General features: G+C 33.3%; 2 protein-coding genes across 3 annotated transcripts; both read right to left on the reverse strand.

The window, feature by feature from the left end:
• Positions 1-3,033: 3,033 nt before the first annotated feature.
• Positions 3,034-13,564, reverse strand: LOC100250065 (uncharacterized). 2 transcript variants are annotated; one of them, XM_002275434.5, is made up of 10 exons: positions 13,296-13,564; positions 12,493-12,662; positions 12,335-12,399; positions 10,074-10,114; positions 9,813-9,901; positions 9,610-9,723; positions 7,715-7,792; positions 4,841-4,906; positions 4,647-4,727; positions 3,034-3,509 (listed from the first exon to the last, which is right to left on the reverse strand). In XM_002275434.5, exons 1-10 carry the CDS (start codon positions 13,420-13,422, stop codon positions 3,366-3,368), a joined length of 975 nt encoding a protein of 324 aa, XP_002275470.1. In that variant the 5' UTR covers positions 13,423-13,564; the 3' UTR covers positions 3,034-3,365. The 2 variants fall into 2 exon arrangements, with proteins under 2 accessions (XP_002275470.1, XP_010663382.1); XM_010665080.2 differs by having other exon boundaries at positions 12,493-12,659; positions 13,296-13,555.
• A 6,255-nt stretch (positions 13,565-19,819) lies between these two features.
• On the reverse strand, positions 19,820-21,528 carry LOC100245013 (transcription factor TCP15). Its single transcript, XM_002268533.5, has one exon. It carries the CDS (start codon positions 21,270-21,272, stop codon positions 20,163-20,165), a length of 1,110 nt encoding a protein of 369 aa, XP_002268569.1. The 5' UTR covers positions 21,273-21,528; the 3' UTR covers positions 19,820-20,162.
• Positions 21,529-21,894: the final 366 nt, after the last annotated feature.

The raw sequence follows: 21,894 nt of genomic DNA on the forward strand, positions 1-21,894 counted from the left end.
TCTTCGAGCATCGAATATTTGTTTGCACGTCTGAACAATTCGTCCATCGTTGTAGGAGGCTTTTTGGCTAGCGATTCGAAAAATGGAGTGCCTGGACAGATGCTTCGCTTGAAGATCTGTAGGACAGCATCCATGCTGCAAGCCTCTACTTAGAGTACGACCTGACCAAATCGCTTCACAAACTCCCTTAAGGATTCGTTATCTTGCATTTTTATGTTTTGCAGAGTGTTGATGTTCTGCTTGTGTCGAGCGGAGCATAAGTATTGTCCCACAAAAGCTTCGGACAGGTCCCTGAAGTTGCCAACAGAGTTGGGAGGTAGGCGATGAAACCATGAGAGGGCCTGCCCTTGTAGGCTAGCGGGAAATACTTTGCACAGCAGTGCGTCGTTGCCTATATCGAGCGTCATAAGCTGTCGATAATGCATGATATGATCGAAGGGATCGTTGGACCCATCGTACGTGGAAAATTTTGGTACGAGGAATCCCCTTGGGGGCTCGTAATGGATGATGTGAGAGCAGAAAGGCGTGGAGAGCATGTCGTCCAGCCTTTTGCTAATGGAACCAATTGGTGGCTCGCTTGGGAGGTTTCTCCCAGCTTGTTGTACCGCTATGTGCGAGTGAACGTTCCGCATCATGGGGGTGACCATGGGGTCACGATGTGGGTGCACGTTCTGCACCATGGGGGTGACTATAGGGTCAGGGCGTGGTGCCCAGGTTGTGGCTATTGGTGGCCTTGATCTTCCAGGCTCTTGTGGGCCTAGTCTTGCGCGCATTGAATTTGACAACTGAGATTTTCTGTCACGTTGTCTTTTTGCTGAGAAATGAGTAGAGTCTGAGCTTTCCTCACGGGGAGCTCGAGGCATAGGCGTGTGTGGCTCATGAGGCCTCACGTTGCATGCTCCTGGGATAGCTCCTGCTGTTTTAGGATATATAGACTCTGGCTCTGGCCTTGAGTTTGCTACTTGGCCTCTTGAACGCTGACGACGAGGAGGTCCCGATGTTGAAGCTTGGATACGTAATACAGCGTTTTCCTCTCTTAATCTTTCTGTCTCCTGGAGGAGAGCTTTCAGCTGTCGTTCGCTTGCCAACTGTCTCCTTTCGATGGTTTGACGCCATTCAAAATTATCCTCCTCTCGTCTACTGGATGAACGGTTTCGGGAAGGTGTGGCCATCTTTGCTAGTGACTGAATCAAATGAAAAATTTTCCCACAGACGACGCCAATGTTGAGGCTTCGCGTTACTGGTGATCCACGTAGTTGCCCAATGGATGGACACACGATCTCAACTAATACGAGTTCTTGATTCAGTAGTTCCACCTGCAAAAGGCATCCGAACGGGGTGTCCGGACGCACCCTCCGATGGTTTTGTCAGCCATGGTCAGAGAGAGAGAGATAAATCAGTTGACCTTTTTCTAGGTACAATAAGCTTACCTTCTTCTTTGTGTGAAGGTTGATATATATCCAGTATCAAAAGCTTTGATTCATTCTTTAATGGTGGGGAGATATTTTGTGTTGTCATGATGGCACTAGGTGGTGGTAGGGCCATCATCACCCTACGGGCGGTTGACAGAGATCGTGGTAGGTGATGCGGCTGTCAGAGATCGCAGTAGGTGATGCGGCTGTTAGAGATCGCAGTAGGTGATCATGTGAAATGATCGTGGGAAGTGACTTGTTGTCACTTCATCTTGTCCTCTGACTCTGCAGATGGCGAGATGTGGGCCATGACAGGCTGTTGTGATAACGTGTAATACTTGCTTTACTTCAGTCAATGACCCGGACATCATATCCGGGTGACCTATGTTGGTCATTCGGATACATTGTGAAATCCGTCCAGATGTCTATGTTTATAAGTGTCGTTTGAACTTCCTTGAGGCAGTCCGGATATGAGGGGCGCATCACTTGTATCCGGATGGGATGATTCGGATGGTGTTTAGCCGGATGAGAATGTGCGCCACGCGTCATCAGGAGATGTGTGCCACGTGTTATCAGGGGAAAGGGTCCCTACATAAGTCATAGTCTTAACGGGTGTTTGTTTTTTTAGCTTTTTGCTAAAAGCAATTTGCTTTTAGACTTTAGGTAGTTTGTTTTTCTATTTTTTTCATGACTTATTATAAATTTTTTGTTGAATAGAAAAAGTCAAAATATTTTATTTTTTTTAAATAAAAAAAATAACATACTGATTTTTCTTTACTTTTTAATACTTAATAGAAATAAAATATTACAAAAACAAACACTAATATTTAACACTATTAAGTATTAAAGTTCTATTTGAAATTAAAATAAAAAAACAAATATCACCTAAATATCCAAATTAGTTATGAGATTAGTTTAACCGAATATTTGTGGTTTATTTTACTACTACTCCATGAGAGAATCATCATACTTTGATTTGTGGATTTTTTTGTATGGAAGGACAATATCTAGTTTAGTCTTTCTATTATCTTAATTTCTACTTTAAATGGGTATTGTCATTAGTATGTTGCTAACTATTTCACTTTATTAGTCACTTTCATGTCAAGCCTTCTAACTTCATATAGAAATTATTTGATAATTTAATTTAAATTAAATTATTAAATAATATTAAATATTAAATTGATTTATCAAACACTTTTTAACATTCAATTTATTTTTGAAAAATAATATATTATAAGGTACCGATTTAAGGGTATTTTTAATATTTGGTATTTTTTATTAGGATTAAAAAAAAATTGTAAAGGTACAACTCCAATACGTTTTAACTAGGTTTTTTTTTCCTCTTTAAAGCTGGACTTCCGGTGTAACCCAAAAAAGGGGCCCAAAGAAAGAGACGGGAAGGAACTCAATTTCCATAAAGAGAACTTTCGAGTTCAGCTGTCAGCATGGCACGTTGGAGCGTAAACTTCGTGCGACTGGGACATGTGACGTGACATCACTATAATTTGAACTGGTGCAGACCTCCATAATATTTTTATATACGCATTTTGAAAATTTTATTATTTTACTAATATTTTATTAAAATAATATTAAAAAAAAAAAAAGGGATATCCTACTCGAGTGCCCATACAATTGGAGTTTCATCCTGTATTGGTACCATAACAGTTCACCTCCAACTCATGAGTGTACAGAAATCAGAATTTAATTCCAACATTTGCAGCATTGAGATGAAATAAAATCCATCAATTCTTGAGCTATGATTCTGTGAATTGAGATTATACATATAATACATTATACAAGCTTGTATATAGAGGCAGAAAGGTTGTGGACAGTTAGAATTTTTTCACCATATTATACTGGGGCAGACTGGCACATTTCAGACTTGTATGAGGATGGCTTGGAGCCAGGCCTTGGGTACCAGACGGTGGAGCATGAAAGAGGTTGTCTTCATGACTAGGCTTTCCCTTCTACTTTGTGATCTTCTGAAGTTTCAGATTTGCTTGCAGCCAATTTGAATCTGCGAACCTTCATTCTTCCATTCAATGCAAGAGCCAACACGTCATATTCCTCCACATACCAGAGCTCTGAAACATCTGCCTGAATGATATTCACCAACAAAAGACTATTGTAAAGCCAAAACTTCAAGAAGTGAACCAACTAAAAGAAAAAGGAAAAAAGAAAAAGAACTACGGAGTTAAAACTAGGATATGTTTGGAAGCAACTTGGAGGAAATGTGAGTTCTAGTTATATTTGCTTGGTATATCAATAACTTCAAGAAAAGTGATTCCTAAACAGAAAAGTACACAACCTGCTTCTTGGAAGAACTTAAAAAGAAGGCCATTTTCCCCACCTACCCACAAAGAAAAAAGAACCAAGATAGGCCACTTTATACCATTCTAGTGGCCGCTAAAGTCATTCTTGCTTTAAATAGCATTCAAGGGCACAGCTAAGAGGTAGAATTCAGTATGTCCTGCTTTCTGATCACAATAGCAGCCTATGATAACAATCTGCTTCATTACTTTCCATAAAAAAATTGCTTAAAATGGAAGGCATCTCCAACCTTTTGGCCCAAGTAGAAAGGATTCATTTATAGGTTGCAGAAGTAGTATTTCCAGGGCATGATTATCCTATATTTTCAATTCTAAATGATGCCTGACCATAGTCAACCAAGGCAAAATTGCTTTAGGAATAAATACTGTTTGACTTTATATTTTTCTACTTTCAAAACTTTTGCAGGTCTTACAGTTACAAATCAAATCACAGTGCATGTTGGATAAAACAACATTTCACATTTCATATGAAAGATTAGATAGGCCCAAGGCAGTTTTGCATATTAAATTGGCCAGTATAACACTGGTGATCAATAAAATAAATTAAACCTGGAACAGGAATCCATAAGATACATCCTCTAGATTGGTCATTGGAGATATTTTGTCACCATAAGAAGGCATTCTTTCATGGAGTTGTACCTAAAAATAGCTCAAGTAACACAAATACGCAAGGAATATACCATTAGGTTTGGGAGGCAGTGCTATCCACTTGTGTCCCATCTAGGTACTCTTTTAGAGAGTTTGACACCCAGCATAAAACAGATCCCACCAAAGAGAAAGCCTAATCAGATGAAGTATGCTACTTTTGAAAATACAACAAAATGGAAAGGACATCATATGTCATCAGTTCCATTACTACTGAACAAGATTCTCTATTTTCAACTATGAAACAAAAAGCAAATACCTCAAATCCACGGATTATATTATTAAGGCGGGTGACAAGCTCATGAAAAAACTGAAGTTGATCTGACGCTTTATGCAATTCCTGCACATGGCATCAACCATGTGTAAATTATTTAAAAACATAGATCCAAATATATAAACATGCAACTCAACTTGAAGTACTAATAAAATCAAAATGTACTTCAGACATCCTACCGTTGGAGAAAATTTAGGGGGACCCAGAAGTCGTGCAAATGAGGTATGAAGAATCGCATTGTCATACTGCAGCAGAAAAATGCAGCAGATCAACCCAAGCAATTTCTAGTGGCAAATATTAGTAAAAACCACACTCATCATTTTCATATTACTACGATGTAATAAGAGCTATGTCAATGACCGTGTAGCTGTAGTAATGGATAGAACAATAAAGCACCAATAAGACCATAGTACCCATCATGTAATAGCAGTGAGTTCCCACAGAAGATATATCTCTTTTTTTAACCTTATATTGAACCATCATCTGTTAGAGAGCCTGATATACATTGTGGACCCAAATCTTATAAACTCAAGCTTTTAAGAAAATTGGTTGTTCAACATCATCCAATTATCATAAATTTGGAAGGTTAGAAGAAATATGGTTAAAGATATAGAACAAAACTGCAATCAGAACAGTTATTATGAACATCTAAAATCCTTCCGTAAATTTTCTTGTGACTAAGGGTCATTTTTTTTATAATCAGAAACAAATGTTTATTTATATGAATTAAAAGTAAGATTAAAGATGAGGAATCCTTCCCAAAACTAAGGGTCAATTTTGTATTGCTGCAATTTTTAGAAGAATACATTTTTAGCAGAATTGTTAGTTGTGTCATAAAACAATAGAGCATTCGGCAAACTATGGTTTCAAAAGTAGCAGTTAAGTATTTGGTAAACTAGATTGTTAAATTGTGAAAACATATAGAGATGTTAAAAAACCTATTTCATTTCTTTTTTTTTTTCATTATTTTTTAAGAGAAGTGCTTCCATTTTTCTATTTTAATTGAATTCAAATAGTTAATATATTAGTTTAGGTTGACAATTTTGATCCAAAAAATCACTGATTCAAAGTTATTTCAGTATCACTGAGACTTATACACATCATATTTGAGTTGAAGACTCTAAAGGTGAAGCTCAGATAAGTAGCTTGCAAGTTTGAATCTAGGGCAAAGTAATGACATGATAAAATACACATTTAGCCATAGTTGAGATTGAGAGGTGAGCAATGAACGCTGGAAAAGTAACTGCAAGCAATCAAATGGAAAATTGCATGCAAAACAAGAAAACAACTGTAGACACAAGAATGTCTAACACGGGAAGCTTAAGCACCCTAAGCACCACCTTGGAGGGTGCTCGAACACTCCAAAGTTTTTTATCTAGAATATTTTTTAACAATAATGAAAAAATTTGTATTTTTCTAAAGTTAAGGTTTTTAGTATAAGAACAAATTAGAAAAACATATTTTTGGAAGAGCCTTGAAAAAATAGGCGCCATTATTTTGCCTTGGTTCCTAAACTCTCAGATCAAAATTTGCCCAAGAAAATCTTGAATTTAGGGAGGAAAAGTAGAGATCAAGGGTTTGAGTTGCCGAGCCTTAATATCGTTTTTAGATCTCTATTAAGGAGTATGCGGAATATTGTGTCATGAACATGAAAAAGAAGTGTATGTGTCGGTATAAGTCTCATGGGGTAGGTAGCATCCAGATTAGGTAAAACCATATGCACTCTTCTTTCATATTTAGTGGATTTTTACTATGGTCAATAGACACACAGCTTTTGCATTTGTAGGGGTTTAAGGCAATCTTTGTAGGTAATTTTCCACATAGATATCTGACGTCAGGTGTGCGATTAATTGATCAAATTTAACATTGAAAATCTACAAGGCATCAAAACAATCAATTGATTGAACCAAATTAATAAAAAATCATGGTTGAAGAAAATTGAGTTTAGAGTTGATAGTTTGACATAAATTATGAACTACCTATTCACCCCCATTCCCTGAATCAATAAGTTGATAACACACTTACACAAATAAAAATATATATAATAATAGTCTTTATTTTACATTACGAGACAAAAACCATCAATTATAAATACCAACAGACATTACACTTCAACAATAAAACAATTTCAACTAACATTCAATATCATGTACTCATTAAGTTACAAAAGTATTATTCCTTAAATGATTTCTTTATTGTGATATTAGACTATTAGTAGTTAATTCTACAGATAAAAAATTTTGATCTAAAAAATTAAATTATTGGGAAAAAAGAAACAACATAATTTAAAGTAATATTGCCTTTGAGGCTTAGCTTAAGTGGTAAAGAGATGGAGAGGGTTTGTGGGAGGTTCTAGGTTCAAGTGGGGACAAAAAAAATTTACCTATCAAAAAAAAAAAAAAGTAATATTATTCTATATAATCTAACCATCATTTTTTTTTTCTGGTTCCCAATGTATACTTCTATGGTTTGCCCCACCGGCCCTGGTGAGCATTGATTAATATATCCCTATTTGCCCATAAAAAAGGGTAATATTATTCTATATAATAAAATTTAATCAAATGTTTCATAGATATAAAATAATTTCATATATTCAATATGTATTTATATATAACATAACTAATAAAATAATTTGATACAAAATATTTAATAATATAATTCAAATTTATTTATTATGTACAACATTAAAAAATTTGTTGCTAATTAAAAAAAATAAAAGTAAAATATCAATTAGTTGTTAGTATTCTATTTTATTCTTGTCCTGATTGTAAAGTCAGAAGATATTCTGATTCTTGAAAAATCAATTTTGAAAAGCTATTCAATCCTACTTTCAAAATAGCTACCAAAGTGTAAGTGAGATGATATATATATAAAACAAATGTGATTAGAGTTGTATAGAATCTATACTAAATGGATCCTAACCATCAGATATTAGGTCAAGAAGTACTCCATGTGCTATCCCTTTCTTTAAGCCATTAGTATATCCCTTTCTGTTTACTTGTGGAGACTTCTGACAACCTCAAAAAGAAATAAGACATTCATACAGTTCTTACAAGTTGATTTTTGGGTGCACGTGGAAGAGCAGTTCTCAGTTTAGCACGAATGGTTACTGGATCTGTCCCAGAGGCTACCTACACAAGAAAATGAACCATTAAGAGAACAAGTCAGTACATACTATTAATTTGCTGAGAATAATTCTCCAACATGATGATTCACAGTGAATATACCAGACATAAATGCCATTTGAAAATTTAGGTTAATGGCCGTTGAAAGATCAACTAGGAGGGGAAACTTCATGTAAGAATTTTCAGGCCAATTACTAACCTAAGTTGATAATACAAAACATCCTGTTATGAAAAGAAAAAGGGATATCCTCATAAAAGACATCAACAAACACAACAAAAGATGGTGACCAATGCTATGAACAGAACAGCATTTTTTTCCCTGTAGGTTCATAAATTTCAAGAATTCTAATACCACAACGATGGATGGATTGTATACAACCAGGCATGTTTAGTTTTCCAAATAAGAGTTTTGGATATATTATTATTACCACCATAACAATGGACAGATTGTATACAACGGGGCATGTTTAGTTTGCCAAATAAGAGTTCTGGATATATTATAATTATTATTACTATTATTGATTCCCCATGGCAATTTAAGGAGTTTACCATCTCATTGCGTCATCATTGGAAGAAAATCTAGATTTGATTTTCATTTTATTTGTTTTTTAGTGTTGAAGAATGAAATATTGTAGCATTTGATGATTACAATTTTTATAGGAACTAGCACTGTAATTTTGACTAATACCCCATCTTAGAGGCTTCTTTGGCTTGAAAGTGTGCTCAATTGAAATAAATAAGCCATGGGTTCAAATTCATTACTTCCTTGAAAAGAAAGCTCTAATACTATGTTAAGCTATCAAATTTGACCCAAAAGCTTAAATTGTTACATGGTGGGCCAATAATATTTATCAAGGTAAATTGAGTTGAAACCCTAATATTTCTAAAGAAGAGATGGATGTAATTAATTAATTAATTTACCAATTATAATTAATGTACTAAGTAATTACATAATTAATTAATAACAAAATAAATTTATAAATAAAAAAATTAATATAGAGCGATTAAAGGGTATCCCTAGAGCAAGACCTAGACTTTTTAAACATTCATAATATCATTACTATTAATATGTTGTTGGTCACTCATTGGAGGTGATAACATAAATCGTTTTCTTGAGCCTGCATACCCGATCAATATGAAAAAAGTCAATGCCAATCTTGTTTGGGCTCATTGTATGTTTACTGTGGGCTTAAAGTTGACACCCATGGTCTCTTCACTCTTTCAACATTTCCTGAGGAAAACCTCCTAGGGTTATTGAGACTGGGTTGGCCATCACAGCTTCCCTTTGCTTTATAGGCAAAGCTCATTCCCTACTTTGACTTACAAGCTCGTGTAATACTCAGAATCCTGTTTTGAGAAATCCTCTACCACTATTAGTCAAGCAAGATTTGGCAATGCAAAATGAGATTCACCCTGGATTGACCAGCCCAGTAACTAAGCTTTCTCCTTCTTACTATGCTATGCTTCATCTAAACCTTGTTTTCATTAACAAGGTTCATTACAAACCTCCATGTTTTTTATTCATGGGATACAGTCTCACCATGGGATTTCTGTATCCCACAAATAATAGATATAAATGTAGAGATGGCTAACCTATCACATCCTCTTTTCACCTTGTTAGTGAACTACATCCACAAATAGGATTTTTATTCTATCCTGTGAATAAAATTTTAGCCACACATAAAGAGAGAGAGAGAGAGCACCTACCCGCATTATAGATATAGATATAATTTCATATCAGCAAGATTGCAGCTCATGTATAAATATCAAATACATTAAGAAGAAACAAAAAGCAAAAGAGAGACTAAGTTAAGAGAAATTACCTGCCAACACCCCAGAAGCACACCAGTTGGAGTCAAGAGCACCCTGTCTAACACGATTTTCAAAGGGCATAGGGCCTTTGCAACAGCTTCAACAGCTGTTGCTTCACCTTCAATCTGACAAGAGAAGTGCAGGTTAAACACAAAAAATATTTTGATAAGAGAAAAGAAACAGAACACATAAAATGGCTCCAAAAGGCAATTACCTCAACTTCCGTAGCAGGAACAGGTGTAATATGATGTGAGGCATGAAACATGCTAAAATGATACAAACTAGAGTTCTGAAACCAGATCACTAACCAATACATACAAAAGCATGCAAACAATCAGACAATTGAAAATTCTCAAATATATGAAAGATTAGCTCACTTAATAGTTACTCAAAAGATTATTCTTTTAAACCACCTATTAATGAATTTACAACTCAAGCTCAAAAAATTCAAGCATGTATCAAGATGATAAGTTACCTTTATCGAAGTATGGAGAAAAGATAGACCTTACAGCTTCCCTGCAGCAAGCCAAGCATGGATGTATAGTCCAAGCATCCAACTTTCATGTATGAATACAAAAGTACAGCAAACAAAACTGTTAAAGAGAACTTCCAAAGGCATCCAGACTTTCTGCAGAAAGTAGGGCTGTTTGATGGTATACACATGAAACACATCTGATAAAAAATATTTTTCCAACATGTGGATATCTACAATATCGTAACATCAGAAGCATATCCATATTTTTGTTATTTGGCAGGTTATATATATTTAACTATTTATTTATATGAGAAGTTCATTATTATTAATCACATCTGCAAACAATAGCCTGCAAAGTGTTTTAATTAGTTTTTTTTTTTTGATAAGTATGTTTTAGCTAGTTATTTGATGCATCCTTTTTTGCAAATCAAGTTGATGAAAAAAATAATCTCAACCAGATTATTGTAACAATTGCATTAATTAGCAAAAAAATAATTTTGTTATAAGAAAATAAAAAAAGTATATTAACAAGGGTGCAAAATCATCATCAACACACACACACACACAGAATAATATAATAATTAACTGAACGCAACAAGTGAACTAATAGTTAATTGAGAAGTTAAGGCCCCGACCAGTGACACCTTTTGCAAGGACCAAAACATTTGCATAAGGCACAAAACATGTATTGCGCTACAAATTCATTTGGATAACAAAGGGTTTTGATCCTCTGAACGGAAACTCTCCATTATTTTTTTGTGATAAGTAAGCAAGAAATTTTATAGATAAAACAATAAAAACCAATAAACCAAGGTACACATCAAATGAGCGTATCAAACATTAACTCTCCATCACTATCAATTTAACTTATCACATTAGACATGATAAACATCAGCAAATGAGCATATCAAAACATTTTATGGTTTCCATTTATATGATCAAGTTGTGAAATCCTTGATTTGATGACTTCAATACAATACACGGATACCTCCATTGAGAGGATATATAGGGAAACTTTAAATTGTATCCTCTCTAAAGTATAGATTTGTGTGGTTTAAGGAAATTGTTGCATTTTACAGAGTGGAGTTGGAATGACATAGCTTTAGTAAAAGAGATGAGATTGAACTTGTTCACATAGGGGGGGTAGTGAGACCTCTCTTTGGTTTACAACAGCTGACATATGGAACCAAAAATAAAAAATAGGTGCAGCAAAATCTATACCCAGGATGGATCATGCTAAGCTTACAAATCAACATGGCAAAAATAAAACTCATCAGATGATGACCCTAATTCTTCAACCAAGAATACAATGTGGTATAGAATATGTTAGAGTGTACAGTCAGTGGTTTTCCTCAAGCCAATAAAATAGTCACCCTTGTAACCTATTCAATTAGAATCCGTCTCTACAGGCAATTTTGACTGCTAAATGTGAGGGTCATTCTCCATAGGAATCATCATCTCCTTTTCATAAGGAGAAGTTATATATATTTCACATGGACAAGGATTTAGTTGTTAATAGTGGGAGTTCTCAAATGCATAGTTTATTTCTCCTAGTTTTGCTAACACCAAGGATTTAGTAAAACACCATTATATATAAGTACCCTGCTTTATCAAACATGGGTGACTTTATTAGCTCCTATAGGTATTTGAAATGCTTTAGTTTCAGTCAAGTATCACACAGATGCTTAAAACCTCACTCTACCTTTGATTTGAAGTCTAATAAGAGCAAAACTGATTCTGTAACCCTGCACCTGTACTTCCTTGGCTGTCATTTTTTAGGCATTTTATAACCATCATAGATTTAATGATAGGTTTCTTCTGTTAGTTCCTCATATCATCTGTCAATTTGCTTTCTCATCCATCAATTTGCATAATATCTTCTATTAGGGGAACCCCCAAATCCAAATTTCCACACTCTTGGTGTTTCCCCATTACCAGATAATATGATTGCATCAATATTATAATAATTGCATAAAACCATATTGCTTTCAAGTTCAAAAGTCCGTAAAACTAAAGATTCTAAATTTTCCATGCGCCTGGTTTCAAAGAAAGTAATCAAACTACTTAAATATGGTCACTGCATTTATTAGTCATTCATCAAGGTGATTGGCCTATATCAGAAATCCCAAACAAAAAATTTCTTTCACTATTATGGGACTAAGGCCATATTTTATATCATCGATAAGCAGTGTACCACACAGACAAGGAAACATGATAAATGAGAACCTCATGAGAAATTGAAAGGAAAAAAAATTACTTACGAGATAGGCACTGAGAACTCTGTGCTCAAATACAAAACATTAGCCCGTACTGGTGGTTTTGCTGCCTACACATGCAAGGAGGGAAAGCTTCATCCACATCTCAAAGCAACAAGAGAAGGGTATAGCATTCGGAATGTTTTAATTCACTCAAAACTTACCTTGAGTACAGGAGTTACAATTCCATCCTTAAGGGTGAAAAGATCTGAAAGGGACAAAGACTGAGAAGTTTCACCATGTTCAAGGAAAGCTGCACCATGCTCATTCAAGTCACTTTCCATCTTATCGTACAATTTTGATCTTCGCTCGGAATCCGACATTGTAGAAACTGCTGCAAATTTTCCCAAATTAACATAACTCCACCAGCCCGGTATAGATGTTAGTTGGCAAACAAATTCAGACACATAATACACATCTAGAACTAAAATCAGGAATTGAATATGAAATTTGGTCTAAACTCAGTTGAACTTTCGCCAAACGATCAATGAATTAATTAACTTGGGATCCAAAAAAAGAAAAACAAAATGCCCCTTAATTCTTGAAATTTCAATAGATCCAACGATTCCATACAGAGGCCACACCATAGTTCACACAATATATGACAAATGTATACCTCCTCGATTTACCGATTCAACAGTTACAGATACATTTTTTCAAAATTCACTCGAGCAAATAGAATGAAGATTCGGTGTAGAAATTGAAAAAATAGAAGTGTAAACAAAAATAGAAAGGTAAACTAAATTGTATTGTCTTCATTCGTTATCCAATTTTCAGGGGCAATCAGTGTTTGATGCTCCATTTGGCTACTAAGAAATCGTTGGAAAAAAGAAGAAAAAAAAAAAAAAAGACAAAACCGGAATCATATAATTGACTTTCACACGGTTTCTCATCAATCAAACGGGAAATGAAAAAAAAAAAAAAAGGAGAAAATGAAAAAAAAATTGAAGAAGAGAAAAGCCATTACCAGATGGGTAATTGAGAGAGGAATTTCTGAGGACAAATTGCAATCCAAAGTAAAAAAGAAGAGCGGATGTGAGCCAGATTAGAACTACCGTTTTCGAATGGCTCCACCAATTCCTAACCCTAGCCATTAATTAAAGACTCCCTGTTCCACACATCACACTGCCAATTCTTCAAAGCAGTTCTCACATCGGTCTTCTGTCCTTCCTTGTCGCGTTTGGAGGGAGAGAAAAAAAAAATACTCGGATGTGATGAAAATCGGTGAGAAAGGATACCGTAGAAATGACATAAAAAGGGTTAATTTCATTTAGGTACCTAAAGTTTCGACTAATTACATCAGAGACTATTAATTTGAAATTTCTCCTTTTCTCGTTTCTTGCTTTTATTCCCTTCTTCTCTAATTCAAAATAAGGGAAGTTTCGATAAATTTTCAAATTAATAAAGGTTAATTGTATTTAACTAAAACCTCATGCAAGGTGAGTGAAATTATCCCGTGAAAAAACATTATCTCTTCTCTAATTGTATTTTTTTGTTGCTTAATTAATTACATAGAGTTTTATAGGTAAAGGAAATTTTAAAAAATTAAAGTAAATAAATAATTTTTAAGTTGAAGTTGTTTTATTAAAGAAAAAATAATATGTGCATTATAAAATTTGTGACATTGTACCATTTGGATCACTTAAAAATATATTTAATACTTATATTGTATTTAAGGGTAAAAAAATAATAATACATATAATTAAAATTTTATTTATGTATATATATATATATATATATATATATGTTTCTCTTGTATTTAAATAACATACAAAAAACTTATTAATACACACACATCTAATTCAAGGGCAAATTTGTCCAATTGGCTAATTTCACCTAGGTTTCATGATAGAGAATTTGGTTGGAATATAATTTTGATAATATTAAAATTACTTATTATAATACATTGATGTTTAATTTTAAAATAATATGAAAGATATTAAATTTTAATATTACCAAATCATCTTGTAATTTATAATTTAACAAGTAATTTTTATTTTTTTAATAGAATTTATGATCAAAATATTTAAAATTTATAAATAAAAAATTATGTGAATAATACTAATATATATAAAATATTATATTAGTATATATAATTTTAAAAAATTCTGTATCGGAATAAGTAAAACAAAATTATCAACTTAAATTATATAGCTTAATGTAAGACCAGAACCTACCGACATGATTTGCACTTTATGTTTTTTAAAATTTCTAGAAAGAAAAATTTCTCCCTCACGATGGATTTTAGTTATTGTAAATTGGTCAACATGTTTTTCTTACTAATCATCTTGAATTTAAAAATTAATTTTTGTGCAAACATTTTCTATTCACGCATTGACATATATGTCTTCCCCTACAAAGTAGGCGTCTTGTCAATTTTGGAAGCATATAACAATCATGCACACCCACCTTTACAAAAGCCCTCACTTTATATGGTTTGTTTCTTTGAAATTTGACACAACCACTATGCTTGAAGGGAATAATTTTTGATAGCCTATTTGAATATGTTCCTAAACAACAAGACCAAACTAAAATTTTGTGTTTGATTAGGAAACTTGAGAGGCTTCATGTGTTTTTCTTACTTAGCTTGGAAACTTCTTTCATTCCATACCCCTCAATTATTAGACTTTGCCTTCTTTTACTCCTTGACCACTACATTTTTCTTACATTTTCATACTACCCTTAGTTCCACTAAATTCAACATGTGGGTCAATAATTGCCTCAAGTAAATCATCTTCATTTTATCGGTTATAATTACTATTTATGTAGTCTTACATGCCCTTATAATTCATACTACGTATTAAATGAAGTTTACTAAGCACTGTGAACTATAAATAAAAAAATCTTCGAGCGTTTTAATTGTATTCAAATATCTCATATTTTCGATTATTTCTTAATTTGTAAAGAATTACACTCCCAACTTCTATCCTCTTCAATTTTATATTTGTCTAATAATGCAACCTATTGCTCATTATTGAAGTCTTTTTCATGACAGTTGTTTTATGTTGGACCTTTTACATCCAAAATTTCGAATCTTGAATAACAAGATCCTTTCTTGCCTTATCTATATCGAGTGATCATTTCTAGTTGCTTCTAAATTGATAGACACATGTTTGTATATAAGTTTTTATTGGAAAGTAGGTGACTAGTCAATTTTGCAGGCATATATCAATCATGGATGTCCATTTTTATAAAAACCCTCATTCTATATAATTTATTTTTTAGAAATTTGATGGATGTACTAGATTTAATAAAATAATCTTTGATAGTTTGTCGGAATGTCATTTTTAAATAACATGAAAAATCACAATTTTGTATGACGTGTTAGTTTTAAGAAAACTTAGATGACTTGAGGCGTTTTTTCTTATTTAACTCGAAAGTTCTTTATCATTTATCCTTCTCACAATAGGATCTTTTCGTACTTGCCAACTATTAGACTTTACGTCTTCGGACTCTACAACAACCTTATTTTTCTCACATCTTCACTACTTAGATTTTACTACTTATTCTTCCTAGTTCTACCAAATTCAACATTTGAGCTAACATTTATCTCAAATAAATTATGTCATCATCTAACTTCTTGTAGTTACTATTTGTAAAATCTAAACCTTCATGTCATCCCTATTATCTTCTCTAGTATCTTTACAATAACCATAATAAGACAGTTTAGATAGAGCATATAGGTGGATGGGTGAGGGAGTGGGGGTCTTATCAGAGATTTAGAATTACTTGCATGCTAAAACCTAAACAAACAGGCCCTTTGAACTGACAAGCATCCCTACATTCCAATTAACAAGCAAGTTAGAGAGATTGGGAAGTATCAACATCAAGAAAACAAGTTTGATTAGTAGATTTCTTGGTCCAAATGGATGCCATTTTTTTTGTTCATTTCCTTAACCAAAAATAATTATAAAAAAGATGTATGTATGGATGGTATGGATGGTCCAATCATACAACTTTAGGGTTACAAGATTTTCTTGATGGGACCATTTGTTGTACCTTAAGGATCCATGTCCATGTGCAGCATATTTGAGAAAGAGACCAATTCTATTGCCCTATGATGGTATGCCACCATTCTTCAACACAAAAACTATGTCTAATCAAATACAAAAGAGAGATGGCTTCTTGAATTTATTCTACCAACATGCATATAGGCTTTTTACTATTTCCAATATGTTTTTATAAAATGTTTTAAAAAATAACAATTGTTAAATAATTTAGGATGTATAATAGTTGGGACTATTTTCAAATTACTCTTTATTTATGAGTTCTTAAAGTAAATTTTGAAAATTTAAAGTTACTTTTTTAGTAGAATTTTTTCAAAAGTTCGGACATGTTTAGTAAATGTTTTGGAAAACAGTTTTGAAGAACGGTTTTTAATAATTGTTTTTGTAAATTGTTTTTTAATGTTTTATAGAATAAAAATTTGTTTAGAAACCTAAAATATTTTTAAATATATTTTAAAAATAATTTTTATATTTAATGTTTTATTTTTAATTATTTTATATGTTTGTATAATATTTTTTAAAATAATTTAAGAAAATAAGTGAAAATAATAAAAAATATTATCTAAAAATACTATTTTTTTATTCTTAAAAACATAAAATATAAAATAAAAGGAAATTTCTATATGTACAAGCAAGCATCGGGACAAACGAAATTAATGCATGAGGTTTATTTGATTTTTGAAAGGTGGAGAGCTTTCATGAGATGTCATTTCAAATTGGAATTCAATTCAATAATTATTGGATGTCACAAAATCATTTCCTATAATTTATGATTTTTTTATTTTAAAAATTAATAGTTTATAATGTTTAAGAAGTTGATATATTTTTCATGAATTATTTAATTACATGGGGCACCCTAAAATTATTAGTGCATTATTGAAACATATGGGACAAATTCAGCTTTTGTACATATATTTGATACGGATGCAAAATGTTGAGGTGTATTGCCTATGGAATTTGAGGAATAAATTGGGTTGCCATTATTGACCTAGATGTGAACTTTTACTGGCAGGGCCTTAGGCTTGTTCAGAAGCTTTTTGAAAAAAAATATAATAAAAAATAAAAAATAATTTAAAAACAATTTCTTTATTATCTTTGAAATTATTATATGATTCTAACTATTTATTCAACTTCAAAAACTCTCTATTTATCATAATATGATTTGAAATATTTACTTTACCATATACTTAATAATTATATGATTTATGTGACATTTTTATTTTATTTACTCTGAATTGATTTAAAATCCACATGATTAATTTCAAATAAAAATTAATATTGCCTTGAGTTTAGGAAATGTTTTTTAGTTTTTTCTTTTAAAATAATTTCCATTTCCAGTGATTTTCTTTTTCTTTTAAAACATATTTGATTAAGAGAAGTTTCAAAAAAATATTTTTAGAAATGAAAATGGTAAAATTTTAGGTGGTGTTTGTTTTTTAAAAATTAAAATATTTGATTTTTTTTTATTTCGTTAAAAGTAATCTATTGATATTAATTAATATAATTAAATTGAATTTATTGATATTTATGATTTATTTTTAGTAGAATTATGTTAATTTATTATTTCTTTTATCCTTCGTACCTTTTTGTAATAAAAAGTTTTAATCAATTTATAATTAACTCTCTAAAATAAATTCATTTTTAAAATCAAACTATCTCATATGTAAACATATCTTTTTAAGTTGGTTTTTGTTTGAAAATAAAATAGAAAACAGTCCATACATAAATATAAATATGACCTAAATTTTAAAAAAAAATTGTATTCATTTAAAATATTTAAAAATAAGATTTAAAAGCAAACAATAAAGAAGCAACTTAATTTTATTAAAACTTTAATAAATAAAAAAGTATACTAATGAGCAATTATAAAAATTTATAGAATATTTGAAAACTGTTTTTAAGAATAATTTTATATTTTTCAGAATAAAAAACATAGAAAATACGCTTTGACAACTAAAAATTGTTTTTTATTTTTAAGAATAAAAAAATAAAGTATTTTTAAAGAACATTTTTAGTTAAAAATATAAAATATTTTGATTAAGTATAAAATACTAGATAAAAAAATATTTTTAAAATATATTTAAAAATATTAAAAATAAGTTGAAAACATTTTAAATTTTGAAATAGAATTTTGTTATATAAAAATTAAAGAACAATTTTTAAAAATTATTTTCAAAGATAGTTATCAAGACAGTAACGCCTTAACAAATTTAATTACCATAAAAAAAATTATTGACCGCCTTTTTTTTTTTCTTTCATATAATTATAAATCACTTTCATGAAATCACACAGAAACGTACAAAACTGCTTATAGTACTGATGTGGACATGTATGTCAATGTTTAGCAAATTAGAGACATGTAATTTATATGTAAATTCAGAGTACAACCATACCCATAATTGGAAATAAAAATTGGTCCAAAAGCCCCAAAAAAATAAAAAATAAATAAAAAAATAAAACACATACATTATTATGAATTGAATGCAAACCCCATCAGCTAGGCACCCAAAGAAATTGCAGGAGGGAGACGTGGCTACAACTACAAGTTCTACATTTCTCTAACAGATACACAAATCCAATCATTCAGTGTAATGCATGGGAAGAGTGGGGCAGGAGAATGAAGGGTCAAGATTTAATGAGATGATGGGGCGGGTGGGGAGACGTGGAGTAGGGTCATTAACACCCACCACTGATCTCTGTGGTGCCAGCGATGCATAAAATAATATATAGAAATTGAAATTGAAGGAGAGGAGAGGAGGGAAAAAAAGAAAAATGAAAAAGAGTGAAGAATGATCCACCTGTTTGTCAGTGACATTGTACATTGGTTTAGGCAATGAGCAGCAGCTGGGGCTCACCACCTGAGCAACACCTGGAACTGATAAGGTATGGGCCCTACTCGTCCTATTTCCCCATCTCTCCCAATATCTCTTGAATCATAGATGCAGTAAACCCGATTCTCTTCATGCTCCATTTTTTACATTTAACTTCTACTCTCTACAAACACTTATCACCAATACTACTGGAGTTTCATCTCATCTCTTATGCATCTCATCTTCAAAACTAGAGATGGTTTCTTGAAGCAGCAGACACACTAAATTTTTTTGAGGTCATTGCCCATACGGAAACACTGAAGATTTTGACTAGTGTTAAGGTTTTTTTTTTTCTGGGACTTCTAGAATAATTTCTGCAAATTTTAAAATTTTGAAATCCTGAGTAAAGTTGGGTTTTTTCCATTGGAGAAGCAAATTTTAAAATGAAGTAATGTTAGATATTTCCATATTTAGATTGTTTGAGCTGCTTTTGAACTGCTTATGGAGAGGCAGTGATAGAGAGGAAGTTAAGGTTTTTCTCTAATTAACAGACTCAATGGGGAAGCAGCAATTTTCAAAAACAAGTAATGATCAAAGATATTTCAATCAAAATGGATTGAATTGGTTGAGATAGCAGGAGCGGGAAGAGAATAACAATGGAAGGGATTAGGAGATGGATGAATTTGTCATTTTTTTTCTTCTGGAGTTCTGCATACAAGTCATGATATTCTTCAACACAAAGCATATAAATTACAAGGAAGTTCTTGAAAAAAAAAATGCACAAACAATGGGAATAAGATAGTGTGTAGGTAAAAACCCAGATGAGTGTTGAGCAAAACCAGCCAATCAATACTCATGTTAAATATATCGTCTTTCATCTCTCAAACCCTAAAACCCATATTAATCACACGAAAAAATGGAATATTGGAACTCAGAATTTAGAGCAATATTCAAACCTCCACTTGTGCTACACATCAAACTGCACAAGTGTGGGATGACGGTGATGATGATGATGATCTATGAGTGGTGACTGGTTGCATCATGTCGATCATCACCTCCATGGTGCGACTGAGACCCACTTGCCTGAGATTCCGACACTCCACTCCCCATCACCGGCCGATAAGGGTTTAGTCCAGCCAGCATGTTAAAGTGACCCTCGCCCATGCCACTGCCGCCGCCACCACCGCCACCACCACTGCCACCTCCACCGCCGGAGCTCAACTGCTGGCTAGGCAAGAGGGCAACAGGAGTCGGAAAATTCATAAAATGTAGCCCACTGGACATAGTGCCCCTATATAAGTTACTGTTATTAACAGAAGGAAATGGCCATATAGGGTCAGCACTCATGACTTGGTTATTAGAATTAGTGAGCATCCAAAAATTCGCCGGAATCTGACCATGGCTGGCCGGGATGGAGCCGGTGCTCGACTGCAGCAAGTAGCTTCCCATTTGTTGTTGCGACAAATCCTGCTCCGGCCGCCTCTTCCTCCCTATGCTCTCCTCAGTCTCCGATAGGTCTAGTGAAGTGTCTCTCAACTCTTGCTTGGCTTGAAACATGGAATTTAGATTGTTAGATTGGAAATTAACGAGTGTGGAAGAATTCTCCGATGATAGCCCCGGAAAAAGACTTCTTCTTTGAGGGACCGAGAAGTTGGGATTGAAGTAAGTGGATCTTAGTTGAGATGGGACGGACATGCTTGAGCCCGAGCTCCGGAGGGAGATGTTAAGGGACGTAAAATTTGCAGGAATTGTGCCGGTTCCGGTGGCGGCAATCACGGCAGGCTCGGCCTGTTGAAGCAGCCACTCGATGGTTTCGCCGTCGGATTTATGGCCGAGCTCACGCGTTAGCTGAAAAACCCTAGCAGCGCAGAGTGCAGGCATGCGGATGCGGCGGCCACGTCCGTCGACTTTGGTGTGCCGATCCTTGGTGGAAGTCCTCTTGGGAGGCGGCTTTTTGGAAGGCTCCGCTGCGATTTGTAGAGATGAATTAGAGCGGTTGGTGTTGGGTTCTGCAGATGATATGGCTAGAGACGGATAACCAGAGCTGGAGCACGCTTCTTCTTCCTTCTTTTCTAGCAATTGGAATGGAAAATTTGGCCTGTGGAGCTCATCACCTCCTTCCATCATCACATCAACGACAACCCACTCTTTCTCTTTCTCTCTCTCTCTCTCTCCCACACACACACTCACTCCCACTCCCACAATGCTTTAATTTTTATGAGAAACCCAGAAACTGAATTAAACAAAACACATGTGGGTCTCTCTTTCTCTTGTGCTTGGAATTCTTTTCACATTTGATGTATTGTGTTGGTGCAGCTCAAGTGAGAGAGAGAGAGAGGATAAGGAAGGAGGGCAAGCTTTAAGCAACAAAGATAATGAGTGGGAATTATATGGGTGAGCTTTAAAAAGCAATTTCTTTATGTTTTTTTTGTTTTTTATTTTGTGGGTTATGTTTTTATTTTACAAAGAGAAAGAAATTTACTTTCTTTCTTTGGAAGACCTGTAATTGTTGTGAATGTCACTGCCCATTGGTGGTGTTTTTGAAAATTGTTGTGATTTTGGAATTTAATTTCTAATTTTTATTTTTTTTTATTTTTTATATATTCTGAATCTGGGTTTCCTTTTATTGTGGTTGGACAGCCCCTTTGGTTCAGACTCCACGTGAGGTGCTCTTTTTATCATTCAATCCATAAAGACAATGGTGGCCTGTGTGGGACCCAAACCCAAGTCAAAAAATTGAGAGACTTAG

The sequence above is a fragment of the Vitis vinifera genome, chromosome 17 (assembly GCF_030704535.1).
Source record: "Vitis vinifera cultivar Pinot Noir 40024 chromosome 17, ASM3070453v1".
Lineage (NCBI taxonomy): Eukaryota > Viridiplantae > Streptophyta > Magnoliopsida > Vitales > Vitaceae > Vitis > Vitis vinifera.

What these genes read in the sequence shown, in the direction of transcription:
- LOC100250065 (XM_002275434.5), bottom strand. Translation starts at nt 13,422, where the DNA reads ATGGCTAGGGTTAGGAATTGGTGGAGCCATTCGAAAACGGTAGTTCTA. An exon ending in CTCTCTCAATTACCCATCTG is followed by an intron (nt 12,663 to 13,295) that starts GTAATGGCTTTT and finishes GAAAATTTGCAG; the next exon opens with CAGTTTCTACAATGTCGGAT. An exon ending in GTGCACCCAAAAATCAACTT is followed by an intron (nt 4,907 to 7,714) that starts GTAAGAACTGTA and finishes TTTCTGCTGCAG; the next exon opens with TATGACAATGCGATTCTTCA.
- LOC100245013 (XM_002268533.5), bottom strand. Translation starts at nt 21,272, where the DNA reads ATGATGGAAGGAGGTGATGAGCTCCACAGGCCAAATTTTCCATTCCAA.